Below are 20,232 nucleotides of genomic sequence, written 5' to 3'. Positions count from 1 at the left end.
CTTGGACACATCCCATATTTGTTCCTCTACAAAAAATGCCATCAACGGTAAGAGCGATATCTTCTTTTGCATCAAACAGCGTCTCACTTCTTCCCTCAGAACGTACCTCTTCCTTCTTTCGCAGAGCTTCGCCACTCCTTGGTGCGTACTCCAGAGTGGCAGCAGTCGGCCATGTATTCTCACATGTTTCTCTATAGAATGTCCCGCCTCCGGAGCGCCAACACCGTGACAGCGCGCCTGTGCAGCCTAATGCTAGCACACCTCCCCTCATCACATCTCCCCGGCCTATAGTCCATCCTCCCCAGTTCGTCTCCCCGGGCCACCTTTATACATCTGAAATCCCTTTAGTTAAACATCGATCCTCAAGGATATCAAATCATCCAAGGACCACCCACTCCAGATCAGTACTGGTGGCTGTTCCACGACAACAGGTCGCAGGGCGTCACGAATGAAAACAGCGTTAGTTCGGTGTCGAGTTTTAATTGGATCTTCATCTTACGGAAATATCCAGCCGCGGGGAAACAACTACACGGTCGATAAACCTTCAGCAGCAATAGCAACTGAGCCCGATCTCTGTCTTGGTCCATCAGGGGGTTTTGCAAAGGATCTCTATCATTCCAAATCACTAGTACATTCACATACATGTCTTTTGCTGTTCTTTCGACACTGAACTTTAATTCACAGACATTCACAGATCCACGTTTGGCTCAAGGAAAATCATTCTGTATATCTCCACCCCATTATGGGGGACCAACGCTCTGTCATCCCCGTAGCTTCGACTATTTCGTTCACCTCGACCGACCCGACCGACAGAGCACTTGGTCTTCCTGGTGTCAGTATCTCTCGCCTACTCGCACTGCTGAGCTTGGTATTGCGTTTAGGTAGTAGGTCACGAAAAAAGGGCGCATACTGCTATTATTCCCCTCGAATAGCAGTAATGCGTATATAACTCACCTGGGCTTGGCTCAGGCAATTGCGAACGGCTTTCATGATGTCCTCAGTCAGGTATGTGTATCGTACTTCTTGATTTCGCGTGTTATCTGACTGACGAATATGGCAGAGCCCCCAGCCTCGACCTGTCCACGAAAAAACCCTGAGGTTGGTTGCCCTCTACTCGACAGATCCCTCGGGCCAGCGGTGGAATGCGGCGTATGCAATTGTAAAAATGAAGGATTCCAAATGATTTGTTATACGACTGTATTCTTATGGTATTTACCAATCTCTGAACCTTTTGAAGACTTGTAATGCGAGGAATCGAAATAAGGAGAGTAATCCTTCGCATTCAGCCTACTTCGGGGAAGTCTAGTGTTTAGTACCCTGTAGTAAACTAAGTTCAGCACCTATGGCGACCCGTACCGGAAGGGATACGAGGAGGATTCAATATGATATTTTTCACTGCTCTAAGTATGCCGAAAAGGATACATGATTATATCAAGCAAGAAGCACAGTAGACCATTTCACAACGTCCAGATTCTCTAACCTCTTTCTGTCTTCGTTGTCGGGTAGTATGAAGATCGACACTTTCTCGAACCTCCGTTTATAGCCAGACCGTCTTCGACCAACAAGCCAAAATTTCATCTTCTTTTCAGTGCTCCATTCACCGATATTGCCCACTACTGTATATGAGCCCTCTGTTATTGGGTACTGGTGATTAGCGACAATCTCGAACACATGATCCATCCCGTCCTTATCTCTGACAATCAACTTCCCCCGTCGGGACTGCCCTCGTGAGTCTTCCTCGGCCAATCCTTGCACAAGGGCCGATTCAACGTAGTACCCTCTGCATAGGTCGATATCAGGGTCGACTTCCCAACCAGTGACAATATTATGCGGGCCCATCGACTGCAACGGAAGCTTCTCAGTCATGACCTGCTTCCATGACGGTCGCCATATCCTGTTTCCGTCCCCAGGACCAGGATATCCAAAGAGCAATTGTTCTCGGAGGCATTTCCACATCACGTTCACCAGCGCAGTCCAGGCATCCTCTTCAGATCGTTTCTCGTAGTATGCCGGAATAGATATCGAGCGAAGAAGGTGCGCTAATCCCGCAACCTTGTCCACCCTATTTGTGGATACGCGGCTCTGCATCTGCAATAGCACGTGAAACACATTTCGGGCGTCCTGCAACTTCCGGAGCAGTGTCAGTTGCTCATGAAGCCTCCTTTGTATATCTTCTTCTATGGTCCCTGTCCTCATCTGTATCCCCGCCAATGAGTATTTCCTCGCCAGTCTCCTGCAGTGTCCATGCTCGGTTGAACCAGCACCGATCACTCTCAAAGTCGTCCGCCTTCAAATCCTTGAAAGGTCGTCCGAGGCTGCCGAAGTAGCATACTATTTTCGTTTGGCGATATATCCCTCCGATAGTGGGTACATCGACCCTCCACTCTTTTGCGCGCAGATCCTCCCTTCTTCCGCCTCTCTGCCTCAAGCAAAGGACGTCAAGCCAGACATACTCAGCCCCCAGATTCAGCATCTCGATGCGGATGCAGTCCAGGTTGGTGTCTTTCGGGATTGGCACGGGCCGTTTGCAGCCATTGATGGGCGTTGTCACATCTGTGCGATCCGATTCTTCTATCCAAGCGTGTGATATCGCCCAAGGCTTTTGGGAAACAGCCCACCATGGAACTACCCGATTACTATATAGATCCCAGACACATCGAGGAGGCACCAGGGAGTCGACGAGTGTGTTATTGACCAGTACGGCATGCCGCATTTTGCGGTCTCGGGCTTTGCGGGTGCGTAGCTTATGTGCAGTGATAGTCAAGTCCGTGTGCCGGACTGGGCGAAGATGAGCGTAGGCAGTACCAAAGTCTTCGGCGATATAGCCTTTGAGAAGGGAGTATAGGGACGTGGTGTGCACGATTCCAAGGAAAAATAAGAGCCTCTCTAAGAGATAGGAAGCTGTGGATGGGATGTCGAGAACGTATGGTGTACCGAAGATGGTGTTGAGTTTCTCTAGAAGTCCATCAACACCGAGTTCAGCACAGGGTGTGTTTGCGAGAGAGGATGCTATGACAGGCTTTTTACCGGCGTAGCTTCGTTGCTTCGAAACCGGAACTGAAGATTCCTCTTGGCCAATCTCGGTGAGGGCCGAGAGGACAACCTCTGGGAGACTCTCGTGCTTGAGATGCGACTATATATATATATTATGTGTTATCCTTTGGGGAGTGCTTTTATATGCATACCTGTTCAACAGAGCTAGATGGAGAACGAACATCTGCATAAAGACGGTTCCATCTCCAATTTTGAAGCATATTGAGTCCTCCTGGTCAGAATGAAATCGTGAAACATTAACGTTGAAACTAACACAAGCAAACATACAAAAGTACGTCTTGCGGGAGGTTATCTTGTTAAAGAGGCGCATTGTCAAGAAAGAAACAAAGTATTCGTCATGTGCCGTGCGAGCGCCATCAAGATGCATCGTTACCAGGAGTGATCGTTCAATCAGTCACATCGCTTTGCGATTCAGCAGCTAGATGCCCAAACTTCGATCGTAGCCAGCCTACAGAGGATCATCCATCAGTGTTGCATCAGTGATCCCCCGAGCACAGGTGTCCAGATCTTCACGCTACATAGTATTAAAGATAGGAGAGGAGTAACTGAACTAGATCTCGAAGGATCTACCGCCAAAAATGTTGCCATTAGCAAGGGATAAGAACCCACTACCAAGGTAGCGGGATAGCGGGATATTACTCGAAGCTGCGTGAAAAAGATGAACATCATGTGCCATGAAACGAAACAGAACGACCCACTGCCTCGCGTTACAGGACCATCAATCCCAATTTCAGCAAGGAAAGGGTTGATCTGGTAGCAAAACTGCGGCGGCACATTCGAACCGATGCGGTTTAGTGAAAATGGAAAGGTTCTCACGCCACAAGCGCGGCTTCTCTACCACCAGTCACGGCTCCTGAAAATCCTCTTGTATCTCGCATTTTCTATCCGGGAACTTGCATATTGAAATGAATATGAAAGCATATTAACACATCATAGAACTTCCAGGTACTCTAATTTTCATGACCTTTTTCTTAAACACAGCTGCCTGCCTGCGGACCTAGTGACTCGGTTGGCGCGCGGCTCTCACCCTTTGTTACTAGATATATACATCTATGGTTAGTGGATCCATTACATCTATAGTCCGTTGAAATCGCAAAATTCTACTGCCGAGTTCATACGCGTTTTGGATAGAGCTATGTCATGAGGTCTGCGACGCTAAACCTCGTGTCTCGAGCCACTCTACTCTCCCGGATCCAGGGAAGCACTTACAGCTTGCCCGTATTTGCTGTATATATGCCCAGACTTTGTGGTTATCATCGTATTTCTTTCCACTTATTCGTCTGTCTGACTGCGGAACGGAGGGCATTCCAGCCACATCATCTTTATCCAAGATGCAGACCCTAGGTGTGAGATACGCTTCGTCCTTTGGAGGGGCTATCGAAGGCCTGTGGTTCTCATTCACAGAGACCATCAGCTCTTTAACCTGGGGGCCTTTCCTCACTTTCTGCAAATCACAAGTTTTAAGGTGCGCTCGCTCTGTTCTGACCCAATGTGGTTGGCTATCATTCTATTTCTCTTTAGAGCCCTGAGTGGTATCAATGCTGGCCATCTCACGATAATAGATGGAGACGATGTGTACGAATTCGGACCAGAAGAAGCACCTTATGCCTTCCTGCGTGTTCGATCAGGTGAATTTTGGACGAGGATAGCCCTGTTTACAGACTTGGGTCTCGCAGAGTCCTTCATGAGTAGCATCGGTATGCGCTGTCTACAAATTCCATCCTTCTCTGACTTGCCATGAAGTCGATTGTGATGATGTATCGAAACTAGTCAAGGTAAGCTACATACTGTCAATGCTGTAGAATGTTATGCTTATTTTTTCATTGGACAGTTAATGATTCTCAATCGCGATTATCTATTACGATCTCTGGATGGTTTCACGACCTCTTTACTTGCACGAGGACGATTCCTCACGTCTTACAAATTTATCGGGAACTCGGCTAACTCTAAGGCCAATATATCTGCCCATTATGACCTTGAAGATGCGCTGTAAGTACCATGGGTTGTGCTGAAGCAAAGCAACAATTCAAGTACGGCTTCAGGTTCCCCGCTTTTCTAAGCCCAGACATGAACTATTCGTCCGCCATCTTCTCCAAGATCGATGCAGATCTCACTGGGGTTCCTGAGGATACACTAGAAGATGGCCAGATGCGGAAAATGAGGTAAGTGTTATACAATAGACTTCAATTCTGACCTAGCATCAATACATCTAGGATGATCCTGCGAAAAGCTGACATCCGACCAGGAGACCGCGTGCTTGAAATTGGTACCGTGCACGCTTTCCACATGACGACATTCTAACCATTCATGTAGGAACGGGCTGGGGATCACTAGCCATTTTAGCAGCCACCACTATCCCAGGATGTACCATTGACACCGTAACCCTCTCTTCCACCCAAGCCACATTTGTAAGGAACCGTATCGGCGAAGCTGGGCTGTCAGATTCCATCGTAGTACACGAAATGGACTTTCGCGAGTGCTACCTCCAACAGGAATGGGCTGGAACCTTTGATCGTTTCATCAGCATAGAGATGATCGAGCATGTGGGTAGGGACTTCTTGGTTGAGTACTGGAAGGTAGTCGATTGGGCAATGAAACCGGATACTGGAATGGGTGTGGTGCAATTGACTACCTTTCCGGAAACTCGTAAGTGTTATCTACGTTGGTTCGCTTTTGGTTAATCTCATTGTTTCTGTGAAGGAGGCGAGGAATATAACTCGGAAGGTGCTGATTTTATACAGAAATGGGTAAATTGTTTCACTCTTCTCGTCCATCTGATTCTGACTGGATCTTCGGTAGAGTAAGCCTAATAATACTTTAGTACAATACTAGTGGCTAAGAGGTTACGTCCCTCAGTTTTTCCTGGAGCGTACCTTCCCACTCCATGTATCCTCATGGAGACTATGAAGACAGGAAGCTCTGGATGTCTTACGGTCGACTCTATGGTCAATATCGGGCCGCACTACGCACGCACATTGCGCGAGTGGAAAAGAAACTTTTTAGATGCCTGGGAGGAGACGATATCCCCTGCTCTTGTCCGCAAGTACAATCTGACTGCAGCTGAGCAGGAAGTCTTCCGCAGGAAATGGATTTGTGAGTTAAATTTCGATATATACTAGGTGCCGTAGCACTGATAAAATGTATAGATTATTTGTATGTCCTGTGATTTGTTTCTGCTAAATGTTTTGGGTTTGACGTTTCTTAGCTCTTACTGCGAAGCAGGGTTTTCTACCCGGAGCTTGGGGGATCATATTGTGACATTCACTCGCGAGGGAAACATGTCTATTCGCTGTGATGTATGATCTAATCCATAGGAAGGCGTTAGATGATACTTGCACGGGCTTCGATGAAGGAATACCGATTGGAATTTCGCTAGCATATTAATATCAAGTTCTCGTAGTCAGAATGAGATCGTGAAATATTGAAACTAACACAAGCACACATACAAATGTACGTCCCGCAGGAGGTTTGTATTGTGGTTTGTTATCAGGGCGCCTCGTCTTCAACAAACAAAGCGTCCGTCACGTGCCGGGCGAGCGCCATCAAAATGCATCGCTACCGGAGGTAACTAGTGATTAATTAATTAGTAACATTGATCTGCAGTTCAGAGGCAAAATAGCCGCCCAAAATTTGATTCGCAACCTGCAGAGGATCATCATGATGTTAGTGATCCCCCGAGCACAGGGCGAATGCTCAAATCCTCGTCTACATCGTTCAGTGCAGTCTCGCACGAGTCCTACCCTCTTCTCAGGTGCTGGATTATTGAATGAGCCCATATGTGTGCAGCGTTCCTTCCAAGTATGATCTGTGGCTACACAAATGAGAAAGCAGACAGAACTGCAAAGTATACGTGCACTATCACTGTATATATTACTCGAAGCTGCACAAAAAAGATGACTATTATGTGCCGTGAAATGAAATAGACGACCCACCATCTCATTATCCAGCCAAGGAAAAGGTTGGTGGCAGCGGCATGTGTTGGAATGTCAAGTGTCGCGCATCATGGTGCAGTCGACGTCGGGATCTTCGGTAGGAAGTACTGTTCACTTGTTCTCCTCCTCGGCTTTCCTTATTACATCGCATTGCTTCTATTAGTGTACACGGCATGTAGATAAATAGGTAGACAAACGACGACGACCCTCGCCTGTTTGCGAGGGTTCCCTGCTACATCCGGGTGAGCGGCTGGAGAATTACTGCTTATCTCAACAGCATGCAGTGTCCGGCGGCACATGCGGACGGGTACGGCTGACTGAAAGTGGAAAGGTTCTCACGCCACTGGTTGAGTACCACATCAGCCCGAAAATATCCCCGTATCTTACTGATATTTATGTATTGAGATTACTGCGGAGGCTCCTGAACGCAGATCATTCAAGAAAACTCTGATTTGTTGACCTTTCTCATGCAGCTGCCCGCCTACGAACTTCGTATTTCCTTCATTACTAGCTCGTCTCTCTCACCCTCTCTCACATTTTGCTACTAGTACTAGATTTCCACATCTATGGTTAGCGAACCTATTCCACTCAGAATCCGTCAATATCGCAGGATCTGCTGCCGAGCTGACATGACCATGCGTTCTGCGATGCTAGACGTTGTGGCTTGAGCTGCTCTATTCCCCTGGATCCGCGGGTGCGCTTATAATTCGCCTGCATTTCTTGCATATAGACCCAGACTTGGCGGATATTATCGTTGCAGCTCTTCCCACGTATTATTCGGTCTGACCGCTGAATGGAGGGCATTCCAATCACATCTCTATCCAAGACCCAGACCCTAGGCGTGAAATATGGTCCGTCCTTTGGAGGGGCTATCGAAGGCCTGTGGTTCTCATTCACCGAGACCATCAGCTCTTTAACCTGGGGGCCTGTCCTAACTTTCTGCAAATCCCAAGTCCTAAGGTGCGCCCGCTCTGTTCTCATCCACCGCTATCGTCTATCATGCTACTCTCTCTAGAGCCCTGAGTGGTATCAGCACTGGTCATCTCACGATAATAGACGGAGACGATGTGTACGAATTCGGACCAGAAGAAGCACCTTATGCCTTCCTGCGTGTTCGATCAGGTGAATTTTGGACGAGGATAGCCCTGTTTACAGACTTGGGTCTCGCAGAGTCCTTCATGAGTAGCATCGGTATGCGCTGTCTACAAATTCCATCCTTCTCTGACTTGCCATGAAGTCGATTGTGATGATGTATCGAAACTAGTCAAGGTAAGCCACATACTGTCAATGTTGTAGAATGCTATGCTCATTTTTTCATTGGACAGTTATTGATTCTCAATCGCGATTATCTATTACGATCGTTTAGTGGCTTTACGTCCTCTTTACTCGCACGAGGACGATTCCTCACGTCTTACAAATTCATCGGGAACTTGGCCAACTCTAAGGCCAATATATGCGCTCATTATGATCTCGAAGATGAGCTGTAAGTAACCTTTTTTTTCTGAAACAAGGCAACGATTCAAGTGCGGCCCCAGGTTCCCCGCTTTTCTAAGCCCAGACATGAGCTACTCTGCGGCCATCTTCCTCGAAGTAGACGCGGATCTCATTGGGATTCCTGAGGATACACTAGAAGATGGCCAGATGCGGAAAATGAGGTAAGCGTTATACAATGGACTTCAATCCTGATCTAGTATCAATACATCTAGGATGATACTGCGAAAAGCTGACATTCGACCGGGAGACCGCGTACTTGAGATTGGTAAAGTGCACGCTTTCTACACGACGATATTCTAACCATCCATGTAGGAACGGGCTGGGGATCGCTAGCTATCCTAGCAGCCACCACTGTCCCAGGGTGTACCATTGACACCGTAACCCTTTCTTCCACCCACGCCGCATTTGTAAGGAACCGTATCAACGAAGCCGGGCTGTCCGATTCCATCGTAGTACACGAAATGGACTTTCGCGAATGCTACCTCAAACAGGAATGGGCTGGAGCCTTTGATCGTTTCATTAGCATAGAGATGATCGAGCATGTGGGTAAGGACTTTCTGGCTGAGTACTGGAAGGTAGTCGATTGGGCGATGAAACCAGATAGTGGAGCGGGGACAGTACAGGTCATTACTTTCCCGGAAGCGAGTAAGTGGTATTTGGTATTTATGCTGGCGTTGATAACCTGAAAAACTCATATTTTTGGGAAGGAGTCGAGTCATATCATGCAGGAGGTGTCGACTTTATTCAAAAATGGGTCTGTCGCTTTATTGTTCCAGGTTAGTTAGTTCATTGCTGACAATAGTTTTTATCTCTCCAGAGTGAGCCCTTAATGACGCTGTCGATACAGCGCAGCTAATGGATCGATGTCGTCAGTTTTTCCAGGGGGATATATTCCCAGCCTGTGCGTTCTTATGGAGGCTATGAAGAAAGGAAGCTGTGGACGTCTTACAGTCGACTCTATGGTCAATATCGGACCGCACTACGCGCGCACGCTGCGTGAGTGGAAGCGAAACTTTTTAGATGCATGGGAAGCCACGATATCCCCGGCGCTTGTCCGGAAGTACAATCTGAGTGCCGCTGAGCAGGAAGTCTTCCGCAGGAAATGGATTTGTGAGTTAAATTTCGATATATACTGGGTGCCGTAGCACTGATGAAATACGTAGATTATTTGTACGTCCTGCGATTTGTTTCTGCTACATGTTTTGGGTTTGACGTTTCTTAGCTCTTATTGCGAAGCAGGGTTTTCTACCCGGAGCTTGGGGGATCATATCGTCACGTTTACCCGCGAGAGAAACATATCTCTTCGTTGCGACGTATAATCGGCTCTTCGTAATGAGTAGAATTAGAATGACTAGAATAAAAAATAGCACCAAGTACATATACACCGCCTAAATACACACACATAAACTGTCATCCATCACTCATAACACAGAATAAATATCTTCCCCTCCTTCACAGACAAAATCACCGCTCCCTGGCTCTGATCAATATTAATCGTCTCGACCGTATCCAAATCCAGCTCCTCCGGGATCTCCAGCGTGCGCACCTCACTCGGTGAGGCGAACCCACCACACTGGCTCCCGTCCTCGTCGTAAGGCGGGAACGTTACGAAGCGCAGCCACTTGGCCTCGGGGTCTCCTACCCCCGAGTCCCCGTCGACTTCGACGTACTCGATCCACACTGCGTGCCCAAAGTCCACGGCGATGAGCGGTCGAGGCCTGTCGGATTCCTCGTCTGGCTCGGGCTCGGGCCCGTCTAGGACGCAGACGATCTCGAAGGGTGTGCTGACGTACCAGAGTTTCATCAGGTGTGTGTCGGGGAACTTTGTGGAGGAAGAGGAGGAGGAATAAGGGAGTTTGGATGGAAAGTGAAGCCAGTCGGGGTCGACATCGAGCATGGGGACGCGAAAGTAGTGTTGGGCGAGGATGAACCGGGTTTTGTGGGTTATGGGGTCGTGCGAGGCCATGAGTATCACGGTGCAGCTCACCCGAGGCATTCCGTGCAGTGCAGGCCACCATTGGCGCACGAAATGAGCGCTTTCTGGGTACCAGGGAGGGAAGGGAAAGGGGTTTGTCGCGGTGCTTGCGGTGCCATTGGTGGATAGGGCGAGAAGGCTAGCCGGTGCTGCACCGGGTGCGCTGATGCCAAGTACTGTCGGAGTAGTGTTGTCGCCATTAGGTGGGGGAAACGGGATGGGAGGGGGGAAGATGAACTTTTTGCTTAAAGAGCGAAAGGGCGGCACGTGCCCCGATATTGTTGGGGCTTTTGCAGCGGGTCTGATGTGCGCCATAAGGAGCGCCACTGGATAGAAATACTGAGATAGAGACTCATGTTCTTCGCAATGAACAACGATGATCTTGTCCAATAGTATACAGGACCAATTGGATGAGACGGACTGCACGATGTCAGAGATCAGTGCACGTAATGGGCAAGAGCACTCACACATTCGATACCTGTATCAATGAAGACGTACTCATCCTTGCTCCAGTCCGGCAAGAGATACAGCGCGATAGTGTTGGACGTCGATATCCAGATGTAGCTCGACAAGAGTCTGGCAACCGGATCGAGCAGAAACACGTTCATTACGACTCCCTTCGTTTTGAAGCGTGTAACATGATTAAAGGTAGGTGGCCCATTCAGCGCACCGTTTGCGAGGGGTTCTGGGAAACGCAATCGCATGAGGATGAATTCCATAATCTGTGCATCGTCGTAGCTGTCGAGGCATAAGCAAAGACAAAGTTCCAGAAAACGGCACTCACGAGCCCGACGGCACCTTCGCCATCGTAAAGTAAACAGACCGAGTCTCGAACTCGACCCTGCACTTCCACAGCTCCCACTTTTCCCCCGGGGTCCACTCAGCGAGACAGGTGTCCGTCTGGATATCCCAGCAGACGACCTTGCCGCTCTTTGTGGCGCACAGTGTATAGCTCGAAGTGATAGGCGATAACCAATCGACTTCTTCCTCTGGGGGAGACCGTACGATTCTGTACCACGAGGGCGGTCTAGGGTCATAAATATTTTCGTCAGAATCTAGGTAGTTGCTGAGCGGGTGTATGCCTGGTTCGTAATGCCGTGTGATGGGCCTGGGTGTTCGTCGGCGCCAGGCATGCTCGTTCCGGGTAGCTTTGTTGACAGCGCGTATTAGCTGGGGTGTCGTGAGTTCCATAGGCCGCTGGAAGCCCTTCAGAGGGAGTGCCCGACATCGTTTGAGTAGATCTGTGGCGAGCTGGCGGTATACCGGTCGGGTAATGGAGAAATCGTACAAAGATTTGCAAGTCTGGAAGGAGAGAATGAGTCAGCTTGGTTTTTCTTTTGCCTTTCCCCGCCTTGCCATCCTTCCACGATACTATGCTCCCAGCCCTCTTGAAAAATGAACGACCACTCACCAGATGTAGCGCATGCACGTCGTATAGGCTGAGATAGGCAGCGATGTTCAGCAGCAAGTCGTACGGCAACGTCTGCAAGCCCATTTCCACCGCTGAGTCGCTTGGACCCTGGTCGTCCAATACCTGTTTCTCACAAAAAGCAGAGAACCAATTGGACAGATCCAGCATAGGACAGTCGTTGATTACAATACTCTTTGCCGGTAGCGGACCGCAGTTCCAGTGGTAAAAGGGCTTATATGTTGTCCTTTCGAGCCCTAGAAGACCCTTGGTAGAGCACAACAGAGCAGTGGGAGAGGCCGGCAGTCAATACTGGGCTTCCACAGTTAAAGTGGTGGTGGTGGTACCGGTACAAGACAGAGTTGCTCCCGTCACCGCCGGCGGCCACGTGGGGGCGATTCCGGCGAAATCAGGGGTAAAAACAAGGAGATCGGCATTTCAAACTTTCTACGGAAAATTACAGAATGAAGAGATGAAAACAGATATAGTCGTTAAGCTTGCATTAGGAGGAGGGAAGTGGTTGGGACAGAATCTTTGGTACTGTTTTCTTCTGAATAATATATGTTATCTAAATATCAAAGGATTGGCAACCTCGAATGCTGGCATTATTATTATGCTGCCGACAACCCACTTTTGTCAAGCAATACGGCGCGAGACCACGGGCATCCAAGAACGTAATACTAAAGAAAAAAAAAATCATTCCAAAGAAAGTATTACTGGCCAAACTTTCCTTTAAAGATATATATTGCAGTGTACTCAAGGAACTGGTAACCTCCAATGCTGCCTACGCCCCACATGTGTCAAGCGATACGGTGCGAGATCACGGGCACCCAAGAACGTAATGCTGGCCCCCTCAAACGTCGCCTCCGTCAACATCACTGCCTTCATAGCACCTAGAATACTCTCAAAATGCAAGCGCAGCTCTTCAGGACCGTCGTCCTCGCTGTAAAAACAATCTCAGGCCACGGATCAATTAGCAAATACGCCCCTCACCTTGATTGTGGACGAAGAGCACCGTACTGTGAGAAGAAACTCCGATATGCGGTCATACTGCTCCGGTGTTCTGAAGGTACGGACAGCGAGATGCTTCGTCGGGCGCCCAAGGTCAGCGCGGTTATCATCCCTCGGGATATCCAACGAGGATCGTTATCCTCCTGATACGATAGCTCGACATCTCCCAGATCCTTACAAGCCTCAAGGAATTGCTTAGCGTGTCCCGATGTCGCCAGGACCACTTTCATCGCCTACAGGCAAGCATATTTGAGCGCGGAACCACAAGGAACTGAACACCATCATACCTTCGTCTTCCGCTCATAATGAGCTTTCAACAAGAATCCATGGGCATCAAACTCCGCAACCCGCTCGCCGAGGATCCGCAGCGTTTCCCCATTTTGGATATTGGATACCAAGACATTCCGTTCCACTTTGCCCACGAGAAATTCTCCTCGGGGATACCAAGAAGGAAACATATACTCGTCCTTGTCATCAGGCACGAATATGAACACTGCGCCTTTCACTGCATTATACCTAGAGAAAACCTTGCAAACGAATATGTCAGTATAACAACAGTAAAAAAAAAATCAGCTAACACACCCTACAAGCATCCACAACACCCCAAAACCTATACTCAAATCGCCCGTTCTCAATCCTCGTCCACTGAAGCCCCTCCATCTCCCCAAGCAGCGCCCTCTTCTCCTTCGGAGGATTCATAATCGACAACGTCCTCGACGCATCCTCCAGCCCAAGCGCAGCAACGACATATGCCGACAACCTTGGCTCCGGCTCTTCATCCATCCTCACAGAATACCCACCAACGTTCCCTTCAACACACCGCCTAGCCGTACTCTCATCAAAAAACCTGAGCAGGAGGTGATTTTTCAACGGTATGACGGACTCCACCGGGCTCGCCTTGAGAGCTGCTATGATTTTATCTGCTCGGTATCCGTCGGGGAGCTTGTCGATACGGGCGGTACGCCGAGGACACGCAGTGGATAGCAGACGACGGGCGCAGCCAAGATGCATCATGGCGGCGACTGAAAAAAGAAAAGTTATTAGAATTCCCACGCCACAGGCGCGTTTCCGAGGCCCCTAACCTCTAAGTCGTGCTGCAAATAGGGGCGTAATCGCGTGCAACACGTTCGTAATCACGAACCGATCTCCAGAATTTCATTCTCAGTGCGTCGCAGTGAGTTTGATTTTCACGGGCTTGCAGTATGCGGAGCATTTGAATCCAGAGTTGATTGTCTAAATTGATGTCGAAATATACGCCGGTTACCGAATAAACCATGACACAAAAGGCATGCGTACCTCTACTTGGAGACCTTGAGGATAGCCAACTACTGAGATCGAATATTGAAGGGCAATGAACCTGAGTTCATAGCGTGAAATAGTGATGAGAAATAGGTAACGCAGATAAATGAGAAGCTGAAGAAATTTGGGCCACCACGGCAGCAGAGGAAAGTTGGAAACCTGTCCTGGGAGACAGAAAACATGTGGGAACTTACGGAAGGCGGCAAATACGGTGAGCGACGCGTAGAAGTCTATGTGGGAGTAAGCTCGGAGGAAAGAAGGGAATGGTGCGCCTTTCGAGTATTTATATGACACGTACGTCACGCTCGGACCAAGCTTTTCGTCCCATTCTTGACTTCCGCTGCGTCATGGTCGGCAAGTACGTCATAGGAAGAGGCGGGATTATGTAAGCGCCCAAATTTGTTGAACTACCTCAACCCATGTCCTTCAGATTCTGTTCAGATATCTACGTAAGTTTAAAAACTGACACAGACGTATATCGTCACAGAAACCCCCTGGACTTACCGGGGGAGGCGAGCTTGCTCCCTTACAAGTAGCTTGCAAGTTGCGACCGGATAATTTGTGCCCATCCAATTTTTCACACGCTATTACTTCTATACAACGACTACTATGAAGTCCGCCCCTCCTCAAATAAATCCTCCAAGGACTTTTGCTACATCTTGACCGAAATACGCATGCGCGTAGCCTGGCAGGGCCCAATTGAGCAAAGAGCTAGACTCAGAAGCTCAAACAAGTTCACTTACTGGATGGGTGGTAGTTATTGCTATCGGAACTATAAGTACCACAATACGAAGCAATAACGCGAAGAATACTCACCCCCAGAAGATAGTTGCGCCATCTCCATAGCTTGTCGCATCCTGGAAACCATAGCTAGTGGGATCATCCAGGATCGCCGTAAACGCAGCGTTCGAGTCCCATATCCAGGTTTTGACCTACAATGCCACAGACATCAGTACAAATTCTCCCATTCGAGTCTAAACATTGAACATACACAACTATGGTTGGCTTCCAGAGCAGCAGCACGAGTTACAAGCTTGCTGTTAAAACCCGCAATCACAGATTTCTCGAGAGCCTGACTCGACGTCGATTGTGCGAGCATCTACGCCGAGTTGAGCTCGCGAGTTGTAATTCACGTCCAAACACTCACCAATGGCGACCGGTCAATCGGAGGGACGTTCACGAACAAAAAGTTCCTCGCGCCAACGTTGCTGTGAGAAGATCAGTATATGTACCAATCCCTTCGAAGATTTGCACCAACTACTATAAATCGAGTTGAGTCAGATAAAGCTCAACAAATAGCAAACAAAAAAACCAACGCACGAGTTGCTCCACAAGCGCGAAATACGCATCCATCAGCGTATCTGAGAACCTAACCAGGGAATCAACATTACTCCGCCGTGACATCGCATTGAAGACATACGCATCCCGATCACCCCCCAAGTAATAGCTATTCCCAATATCATTAATCCCAATCCAAACCGAAAAAAGCGTATTCGCGCTCGTCCACGACGTAGTCGACGGTCTGGCCGCATAGCTAGTCAGAAACTCGTTGACCTGGTCAGTGAGCGAGAGGACAGTAGGCTCGTAGGGCGTCACTAGGTCTGCAGGAGATCGTAGCGCCTGTCCAAGGAGTTAGCAAACGAGGCTGAGGTGTGAATCTGAACTCGCACCTCCATACGCCAAGTTATATGTCAAGACAAGAGAGGTGTTATCCACCGTCGTGACATAGTCCACCCAGTTCTGGCCTCCGGTCGCTGTCCAACCTGGGTACGGAGGGTTCCCCAGTGGGTTGCCTACAGCCGGCACAGTACCATTGGTGGTGAACCCCGTTTGGGTGTATGAGTCACCACTGGAATTTCGGATAGTCAAATACAATCTTTGATTCACCGAAAGTTAAATTGTACCTACAAACTGAACCAGTATTTCTGCGCGTTGGTCCCTAGGACCGCTGCGAAGAGAAGGAGGTAGATTTGTACTCGGGGGAACATGACGAATGCCGTGGGGAAAGAATACGAAACGTTGTTCTTGGAACTCGAACTCTTCTTATACACGGCAGTCCTGTTAGATTAAACATCATCATCATGTGGCGAAACGGTTCCCTTCGCTTCCCGTGTTTTATCCGGTTTACTAACCGCATGACTGGTTGGCCGGCGCGTTAAAGACTGATCACCAGTGCAGCTTCGACAGCGAATCCGAGGTCAAGGCGAAACTGGAAGCACATCCCGATAATCCATCGCTGCCAGTAATTCCCGGAATCATAGCGACGTTTCTCCATCCAAGGGCCTCTTGCAGCGTGGTTAGAAGTCGTCATATCAACCAAAGGATAGTATCATGCGTCATTGTGGTGGTGGTCGGTCGAAGAATTGTCCTCAACGGCATTTCGGTACGAGCCGGGCCGCCTCCCGACGGGTTAGGGTTCTACTCTTTTTTTTTACCCTTCAAGTTCAAGTTGCTATATACCAGTCTCCGGGTTCCCTCGATGAGATATTTGGACTTCTCTCGGTTAAAACCGAAGAACGTAACCGCGGGAGGAGCCATGAAGCGGTATGAGTCTGTCATTTCAGCGCATTCCTTTGGCATTCCTATTACTGACTCTTGTAATTCAGATTTGAGTAACCACTCTCTAAATTTCAAGTTCGAGCCAAGATACAACAAAAATTGTTCTATGAAGAGAGGTAACGACTTCTCGTGAATGGCTGGCCACTTAGAAATACGATTTCCAAATTAATGTAGACACCCAATACTGGTTACAGACTGTGGTTATTATTTCCTTCTGGTCTACAAGGAGCACCGGCTAGAGTGACAGGGAATTGAAGCTGGTACGCTATCCAACGACTCCAGCTCTAATCACTAAAATATTAACAGTCAGCATCACAGACATAATCCAATCCTCTCACGGACCTGAGTTACTTCCCACTGCTCTTCGGCCTTCCACGACTTTTAGCCGGATCTGCATTGGGACTGGGACTACAGGGAGTGGTGCTACCGCTTAGTGGAGTCGACGGTGCAGACATGAGCTGCGCAGGCTTTCTATACGATTTGCTCAGTACATCCGGGTTCAACTTCGTAGTTTCCAAAGAGGGCGGCTGTGGAAACTGATTCAAAAGGGGGGTCAGTCCCGCCGTCGATGACATTGGAGAAGTCGGGCTCAGGGACTCGGATAATAGGGCCGTGGTTTTCAGAGACGGGAGTCCTGAGCGAGATGACACGGAATTAGAAGAGCGGCCGCTACGGTGAGACGAGTTGTTTGACATCTGTGGCTGGCGATTGGTCTGAGAGATTCCTGAAAATTTGAAGTCCTTTTATACCTCGTTCATATGGCCGTAATTATGTATAAAGGCTGAACATCAGGATTAGAACCACCTCATGTTTTACACGGTGTCAAGGTGAGATATCACGTCCTTGCAGAGAAATTAGCCGCTTCTTTTTGCCAAGGGACCTTGCCATTTTGAGTGTCAACTACGAAATATGTGGTACAAGTCTCCTTTACGTTCACCGCGAAGCCCGATAGGTGATTAGCGCCGTCAGATATCAGACTACGCATGTACGTTCCGACTCCGTAAAATCAGGCAAGGACCAATGGATCTCCCTTCATCGGACGGAACTACTGATTGAAGCATGCATCTGCGTGGAAGGGCCTGAAGGATGTCCAATATTACAGTCCGGCGGCGGTGGGAGCTACATCAACTTTAGATCGCAGTTCATTAACATTTCCCAGGTTTCTCGGAGAACCCATGCGAACAGTCATTGGTTGCCTTTCTTCAGTACCACTAGATTATTTAGTATTTTTTTGTGTATTGAGCACAGCACAGCAAAGCATGGAATAAGTATGCAAGTACAGAATAAGTGAAAATTAGGCCTCCGTTGCTAGTTCATACCGCAGGATCGTTGCATCATCAACATACACCGCCCGGTCCCGATCCCTACGTTCCGCAGGTCCAGGGAGCTTGGCGAAATGTTCTACCGAAGTCCCTGCTACCAAGTTTCCCAAGAGCTCGGTCGCCCGGTTTGTCGTCCAGTTAAGCTCAACACCATGCTTGAGAGCCTCCTGAATAGAGGCCTCGTCAACCTGACTACCTGTGAGCTTCCCTACGATGCTGGCGGGATCGGGTCTGTCCAGCTTCTTGATCCTTTTCACATTGCCGTTCACGATCGTATCGACGCCGTGGGTGTATAGAACTAGCGTCGACTTATGAGGTCGAAGTTCAGCAAGGTTGATGAAGCGGGTGCCAGGCGAATTCAGAACGTATGGCGGCGTCACATTGTAGTACCGTATGCCCTCCCGGTAGTTCTGTGGTCGCAGTCCTCGCGGGAGTTTGAAGAAGAGCTCCGTCGAAAATTCTGACGGTAGCTTGAGCGCGTAATCACCCAAACCTGCAAGGATAGAAGACGTGATTACAGGAGAAGAAAAATGATCAAGCCAGTTGTATACCTCGAGTATAGCGCACAGCGCCTAACAGTTGGTCCTTTTCCATGATGGTGTCCTTCTCCTCCGAAGGATGCATCATCGCTATATTCAGGTACTCCTTTGGAGTATCCGTATTGTGGAGGGTTAGCAGTCCCTCGCCGTACCCAGTTCCATCGTCGTCTTCATAAGCTAATACTAAGCAAACATCAGAATGGCGCATTGTTGGGTGGAGAAGAACAACATACCGACAGTCGAATCACCCAACCCGGCTACCCACATATTATCCCGCTCTTCGTCAATAAGAGCGAGCGCCAAAGTGGAACCAGAATATGCACGTTGGAAGATATCCCTATTAGCATTGACGAGATCCTGGGCTTCTGGATACGAAAGTGACAAGGGATCGGGGCACAAATTCTTGATGGCATCGCCTATATCCTCATCGAAATCCTCTATCGTCCGCCTCAAAAGCCTCTTGACCTTGGTGATGAATGTATCTCGAGATCGGTTTTTGCACTCCTCGACAACGTCGCGCAGTTCCTCCTCGATCAGCCTTGGAAGATTGGCAGCGGCGTATTCCGACGTGTAGGCGCTTCCGTGTCCTACAATTAAACATTTAGTCGGATAAAGTAAAGACTGTGAGTGAAAGGCTTACCATCGAAGACGGCAAGGAATTTCCACGTCCGGTCGGCGATGAGCCATTCCTGAACCACAAACCGATCTTCATTTCTGGCGCCGGGAGTGTGCTGAAAAGTAACAGAGTGGACACCGGCGGTGACGCTAGACCTACAGACCCGAGCAAAGAGCGCTCGCTAGTCACTGAGTGAACGGGAAGACGTGGACATGATTGGAGATGGTCGGTATCTGTGGCGACGGAAAAAGACGACTTGATGGCGTACAAGCCTGCAGGTTTCTGAAGTTAGAGACGTAACGTATCAGAAAGTCAAGGGTTGAAGCTAACCTACTGGGAACGGAAACTTGAAGATCGATAACTGATAATGTGGCGGATTTGGAGAACAATGCAAAAATGGGTGGCAAACTAGTTGAAATATCTAAATCAGGGTCGGTGCGGAGAAGTCCGTTTATTCGTGGTTGGTTCAGCCATGTTTCTCCGAGCACAATTCTGGCAGCCAATTCTGTAATTAAACGGAACAGTCGCAACATCAAACGAACGAGGGTCAAATCCACTTCCTTGATTAGCGCGGTACACCCATCAAGTACAACAAATATTGATTGCCGATAGATTTCTCCCACAGGAGGCCAGCAACTGGGTTAGAATGAACTAATGATTCCGGAGCGCTTAGTTCAAGCATGAAATATCGAATGCAGGAAGGTGTACCTTTGTTTTAGCTTTTGCTTGCCAGACGTCCGAAAGAAAGACGATGACTTGGAGTCTTTGCAATCACAGCTGCGGCAAGAAAATCTCTATGTCGCTTCGCTTCCAACCGTGATAATACGCTCGTCTTCCTCCGACTGGGATGTTCCTCCGTCGCAAACACAAGGATAGATCTACGCACTTGTGAGTACGATTGCTATAGTAGAGGGAACATGAATGATATTCCTACGTTGGCACCTTGCATGTGCTAGGTATTTACCAAGTCGTAGCTTTGAGGGATAGGATCACGGATACTCCATTAAGCCGGAGAAGCACACT

The 20,232-nt window shown here is 48.7% G+C and overlaps 8 protein-coding genes across 8 annotated transcripts; 3 read left to right on the top strand and 5 right to left on the bottom strand.

Moving 5' to 3' along the window:
• Positions 1-35: 35 nt before the first annotated feature.
• EV420DRAFT_1647849 (uncharacterized protein) lies at positions 36-1,183 on the top strand (the record flags this gene model as incomplete). Its single annotated transcript, XM_060478088.1, has 8 exons — positions 36-47; positions 100-141; positions 198-290; positions 349-459; positions 512-628; positions 695-832; positions 889-1,005; positions 1,061-1,183. The coding sequence occupies 8 exons, from the start codon at positions 36-38 to the stop codon at positions 1,181-1,183; spliced, it is 753 nt and encodes a 250-aa protein (XP_060325981.1).
• A 99-nt stretch (positions 1,184-1,282) lies between these two features.
• Positions 1,283-3,343, bottom strand: EV420DRAFT_1569127 (uncharacterized protein). The gene is made up of 3 exons (XM_060474207.1): positions 3,186-3,343; positions 2,272-3,133; positions 1,283-2,186 (listed from the first exon to the last, which is right to left on the bottom strand). The coding sequence occupies exons 1-3, from the start codon at positions 3,252-3,254 to the stop codon at positions 1,432-1,434; spliced, it is 1,686 nt and encodes a 561-aa protein (XP_060325980.1). The 5' UTR covers positions 3,255-3,343; the 3' UTR covers positions 1,283-1,431.
• Positions 3,344-4,385: 1,042 nt separating this feature from the next.
• On the top strand, positions 4,386-6,312 carry EV420DRAFT_1483858 (Mycolic acid cyclopropane synthetase-domain-containing protein; the record flags this gene model as incomplete). The annotated part of the gene is made up of 10 exons (XM_060470022.1): positions 4,386-4,519; positions 4,576-4,751; positions 4,798-4,829; positions 5,037-5,043; positions 5,069-5,216; positions 5,268-5,320; positions 5,368-5,700; positions 5,755-5,854; positions 5,876-6,147; positions 6,260-6,312. The coding sequence occupies 10 exons, from the start codon at positions 4,386-4,388 to the stop codon at positions 6,310-6,312; spliced, it is 1,308 nt and encodes a 435-aa protein (XP_060325979.1).
• Positions 6,313-8,066: 1,754 nt separating this feature from the next.
• On the top strand, positions 8,067-9,787 carry EV420DRAFT_883008 (CFS1-like protein). Its single transcript, XM_060483855.1, has 10 exons — positions 8,067-8,177; positions 8,224-8,255; positions 8,312-8,469; positions 8,522-8,641; positions 8,693-8,745; positions 8,793-9,125; positions 9,188-9,234; positions 9,283-9,298; positions 9,354-9,650; positions 9,703-9,787. The coding sequence occupies exons 1-9, from the start codon at positions 8,165-8,167 to the stop codon at positions 9,623-9,625; spliced, it is 1,044 nt and encodes a 347-aa protein (XP_060325978.1). The 5' UTR covers positions 8,067-8,164; the 3' UTR covers positions 9,626-9,650; positions 9,703-9,787.
• Positions 9,788-9,799: 12 nt separating this feature from the next.
• On the bottom strand, positions 9,800-12,220 carry EV420DRAFT_882849 (uncharacterized protein). The gene is made up of 4 exons (XM_060483854.1): positions 11,867-12,220; positions 11,240-11,757; positions 10,923-11,193; positions 9,800-10,875 (listed from the first exon to the last, which is right to left on the bottom strand). The coding sequence occupies exons 1-4, from the start codon at positions 12,032-12,034 to the stop codon at positions 9,898-9,900; spliced, it is 1,935 nt and encodes a 644-aa protein (XP_060325977.1). The 5' UTR covers positions 12,035-12,220; the 3' UTR covers positions 9,800-9,897.
• A 4-nt stretch (positions 12,221-12,224) lies between these two features.
• Positions 12,225-13,911, bottom strand: EV420DRAFT_1569109 (uncharacterized protein). The gene is made up of 4 exons (XM_060474206.1): positions 13,457-13,911; positions 13,162-13,401; positions 12,857-13,107; positions 12,225-12,806 (listed from the first exon to the last, which is right to left on the bottom strand). The coding sequence occupies exons 1-4, from the start codon at positions 13,886-13,888 to the stop codon at positions 12,620-12,622; spliced, it is 1,110 nt and encodes a 369-aa protein (XP_060325976.1). The 5' UTR covers positions 13,889-13,911; the 3' UTR covers positions 12,225-12,619.
• Positions 13,912-14,799: 888 nt separating this feature from the next.
• EV420DRAFT_1714401 (uncharacterized protein) lies at positions 14,800-16,542 on the bottom strand (the record flags this gene model as incomplete). The annotated part of the gene is made up of 10 exons (XM_060479672.1): positions 16,082-16,542; positions 15,844-16,022; positions 15,594-15,774; positions 15,490-15,542; positions 15,406-15,433; positions 15,321-15,381; positions 15,165-15,272; positions 14,990-15,105; positions 14,917-14,936; positions 14,800-14,858 (listed from the first exon to the last, which is right to left on the bottom strand). The coding sequence occupies exons 1-10, from the start codon at positions 16,159-16,161 to the stop codon at positions 14,800-14,802; spliced, it is 885 nt and encodes a 294-aa protein (XP_060325975.1). The 5' UTR covers positions 16,162-16,542.
• Positions 16,543-17,923: 1,381 nt separating this feature from the next.
• Positions 17,924-19,423, bottom strand: EV420DRAFT_1714399 (phosphatase 2C-like domain-containing protein; the record flags this gene model as incomplete). The annotated part of the gene is made up of 5 exons (XM_060479671.1): positions 17,924-18,547; positions 18,606-18,776; positions 18,827-19,180; positions 19,234-19,364; positions 19,416-19,423. 5 exons carry the CDS (start codon positions 19,421-19,423, stop codon positions 18,027-18,029), a joined length of 1,185 nt encoding a protein of 394 aa, XP_060325974.1. The 3' UTR covers positions 17,924-18,026.
• Positions 19,424-20,232: the final 809 nt, after the last annotated feature.

The sequence above is a fragment of the Desarmillaria tabescens genome (genome assembly GCF_030435595.1).
Source record: "Desarmillaria tabescens strain CCBAS 213 chromosome Unknown EV420scaffold_45, whole genome shotgun sequence".
Classification (NCBI taxonomy): Eukaryota; Fungi; Basidiomycota; class Agaricomycetes; order Agaricales; family Physalacriaceae; genus Desarmillaria; species Desarmillaria tabescens.
This window is presented reverse-complemented; position numbering and strand designations above follow the sequence as displayed.

What these genes read in the sequence shown, in the direction of transcription:
- EV420DRAFT_1569127 (XM_060474207.1), bottom strand. Translation starts at nt 3,254, where the DNA reads ATGCTTCAAAATTGGAGATGGAACCGTCTTTATGCAGATGTTCGTTCT. An exon ending in CATCTAGCTCTGTTGAACAG is followed by an intron (nt 3,134 to 3,185) that starts GTATGCATATAA and finishes ATATATATATAG; the next exon opens with TCGCATCTCAAGCACGAGAG. An exon ending in GAAGGCGGACGACTTTGAGA is followed by an intron (nt 2,187 to 2,271) that starts GTGATCGGTGCT and finishes AGATGAGGACAG; the next exon opens with GGACCATAGAAGAAGATATA.
- EV420DRAFT_883008 (XM_060483855.1), top strand. An exon ending in GGCCAGATGCGGAAAATGAG is followed by an intron (nt 8,642 to 8,692) that starts GTAAGCGTTATA and finishes CAATACATCTAG; the next exon opens with GATGATACTGCGAAAAGCTG. An exon ending in CATTACTTTCCCGGAAGCGA is followed by an intron (nt 9,126 to 9,187) that starts GTAAGTGGTATT and finishes ATTTTTGGGAAG; the next exon opens with GAGTCGAGTCATATCATGCA.
- EV420DRAFT_882849 (XM_060483854.1), bottom strand. Translation starts at nt 12,034, where the DNA reads ATGCTGGATCTGTCCAATTGGTTCTCTGCTTTTTGTGAGAAACAGGTA. An exon ending in ACGTGCATGCGCTACATCTG is followed by an intron (nt 11,758 to 11,866) that starts GTGAGTGGTCGT and finishes CTCTCCTTCCAG; the next exon opens with ACTTGCAAATCTTTGTACGA. An exon ending in TTGATACAGGTATCGAATGT is followed by an intron (nt 10,876 to 10,922) that starts GTGAGTGCTCTT and finishes GACATCGTGCAG; the next exon opens with TCCGTCTCATCCAATTGGTC.
- EV420DRAFT_1569109 (XM_060474206.1), bottom strand. Translation starts at nt 13,888, where the DNA reads ATGATGCATCTTGGCTGCGCCCGTCGTCTGCTATCCACTGCGTGTCCT. An exon ending in ATTATGAGCGGAAGACGAAG is followed by an intron (nt 13,108 to 13,161) that starts GTATGATGGTGT and finishes GCTTGCCTGTAG; the next exon opens with GCGATGAAAGTGGTCCTGGC. An exon ending in GCTCTTCGTCCACAATCAAG is followed by an intron (nt 12,807 to 12,856) that starts GTGAGGGGCGTA and finishes TTGTTTTTACAG; the next exon opens with CGAGGACGACGGTCCTGAAG.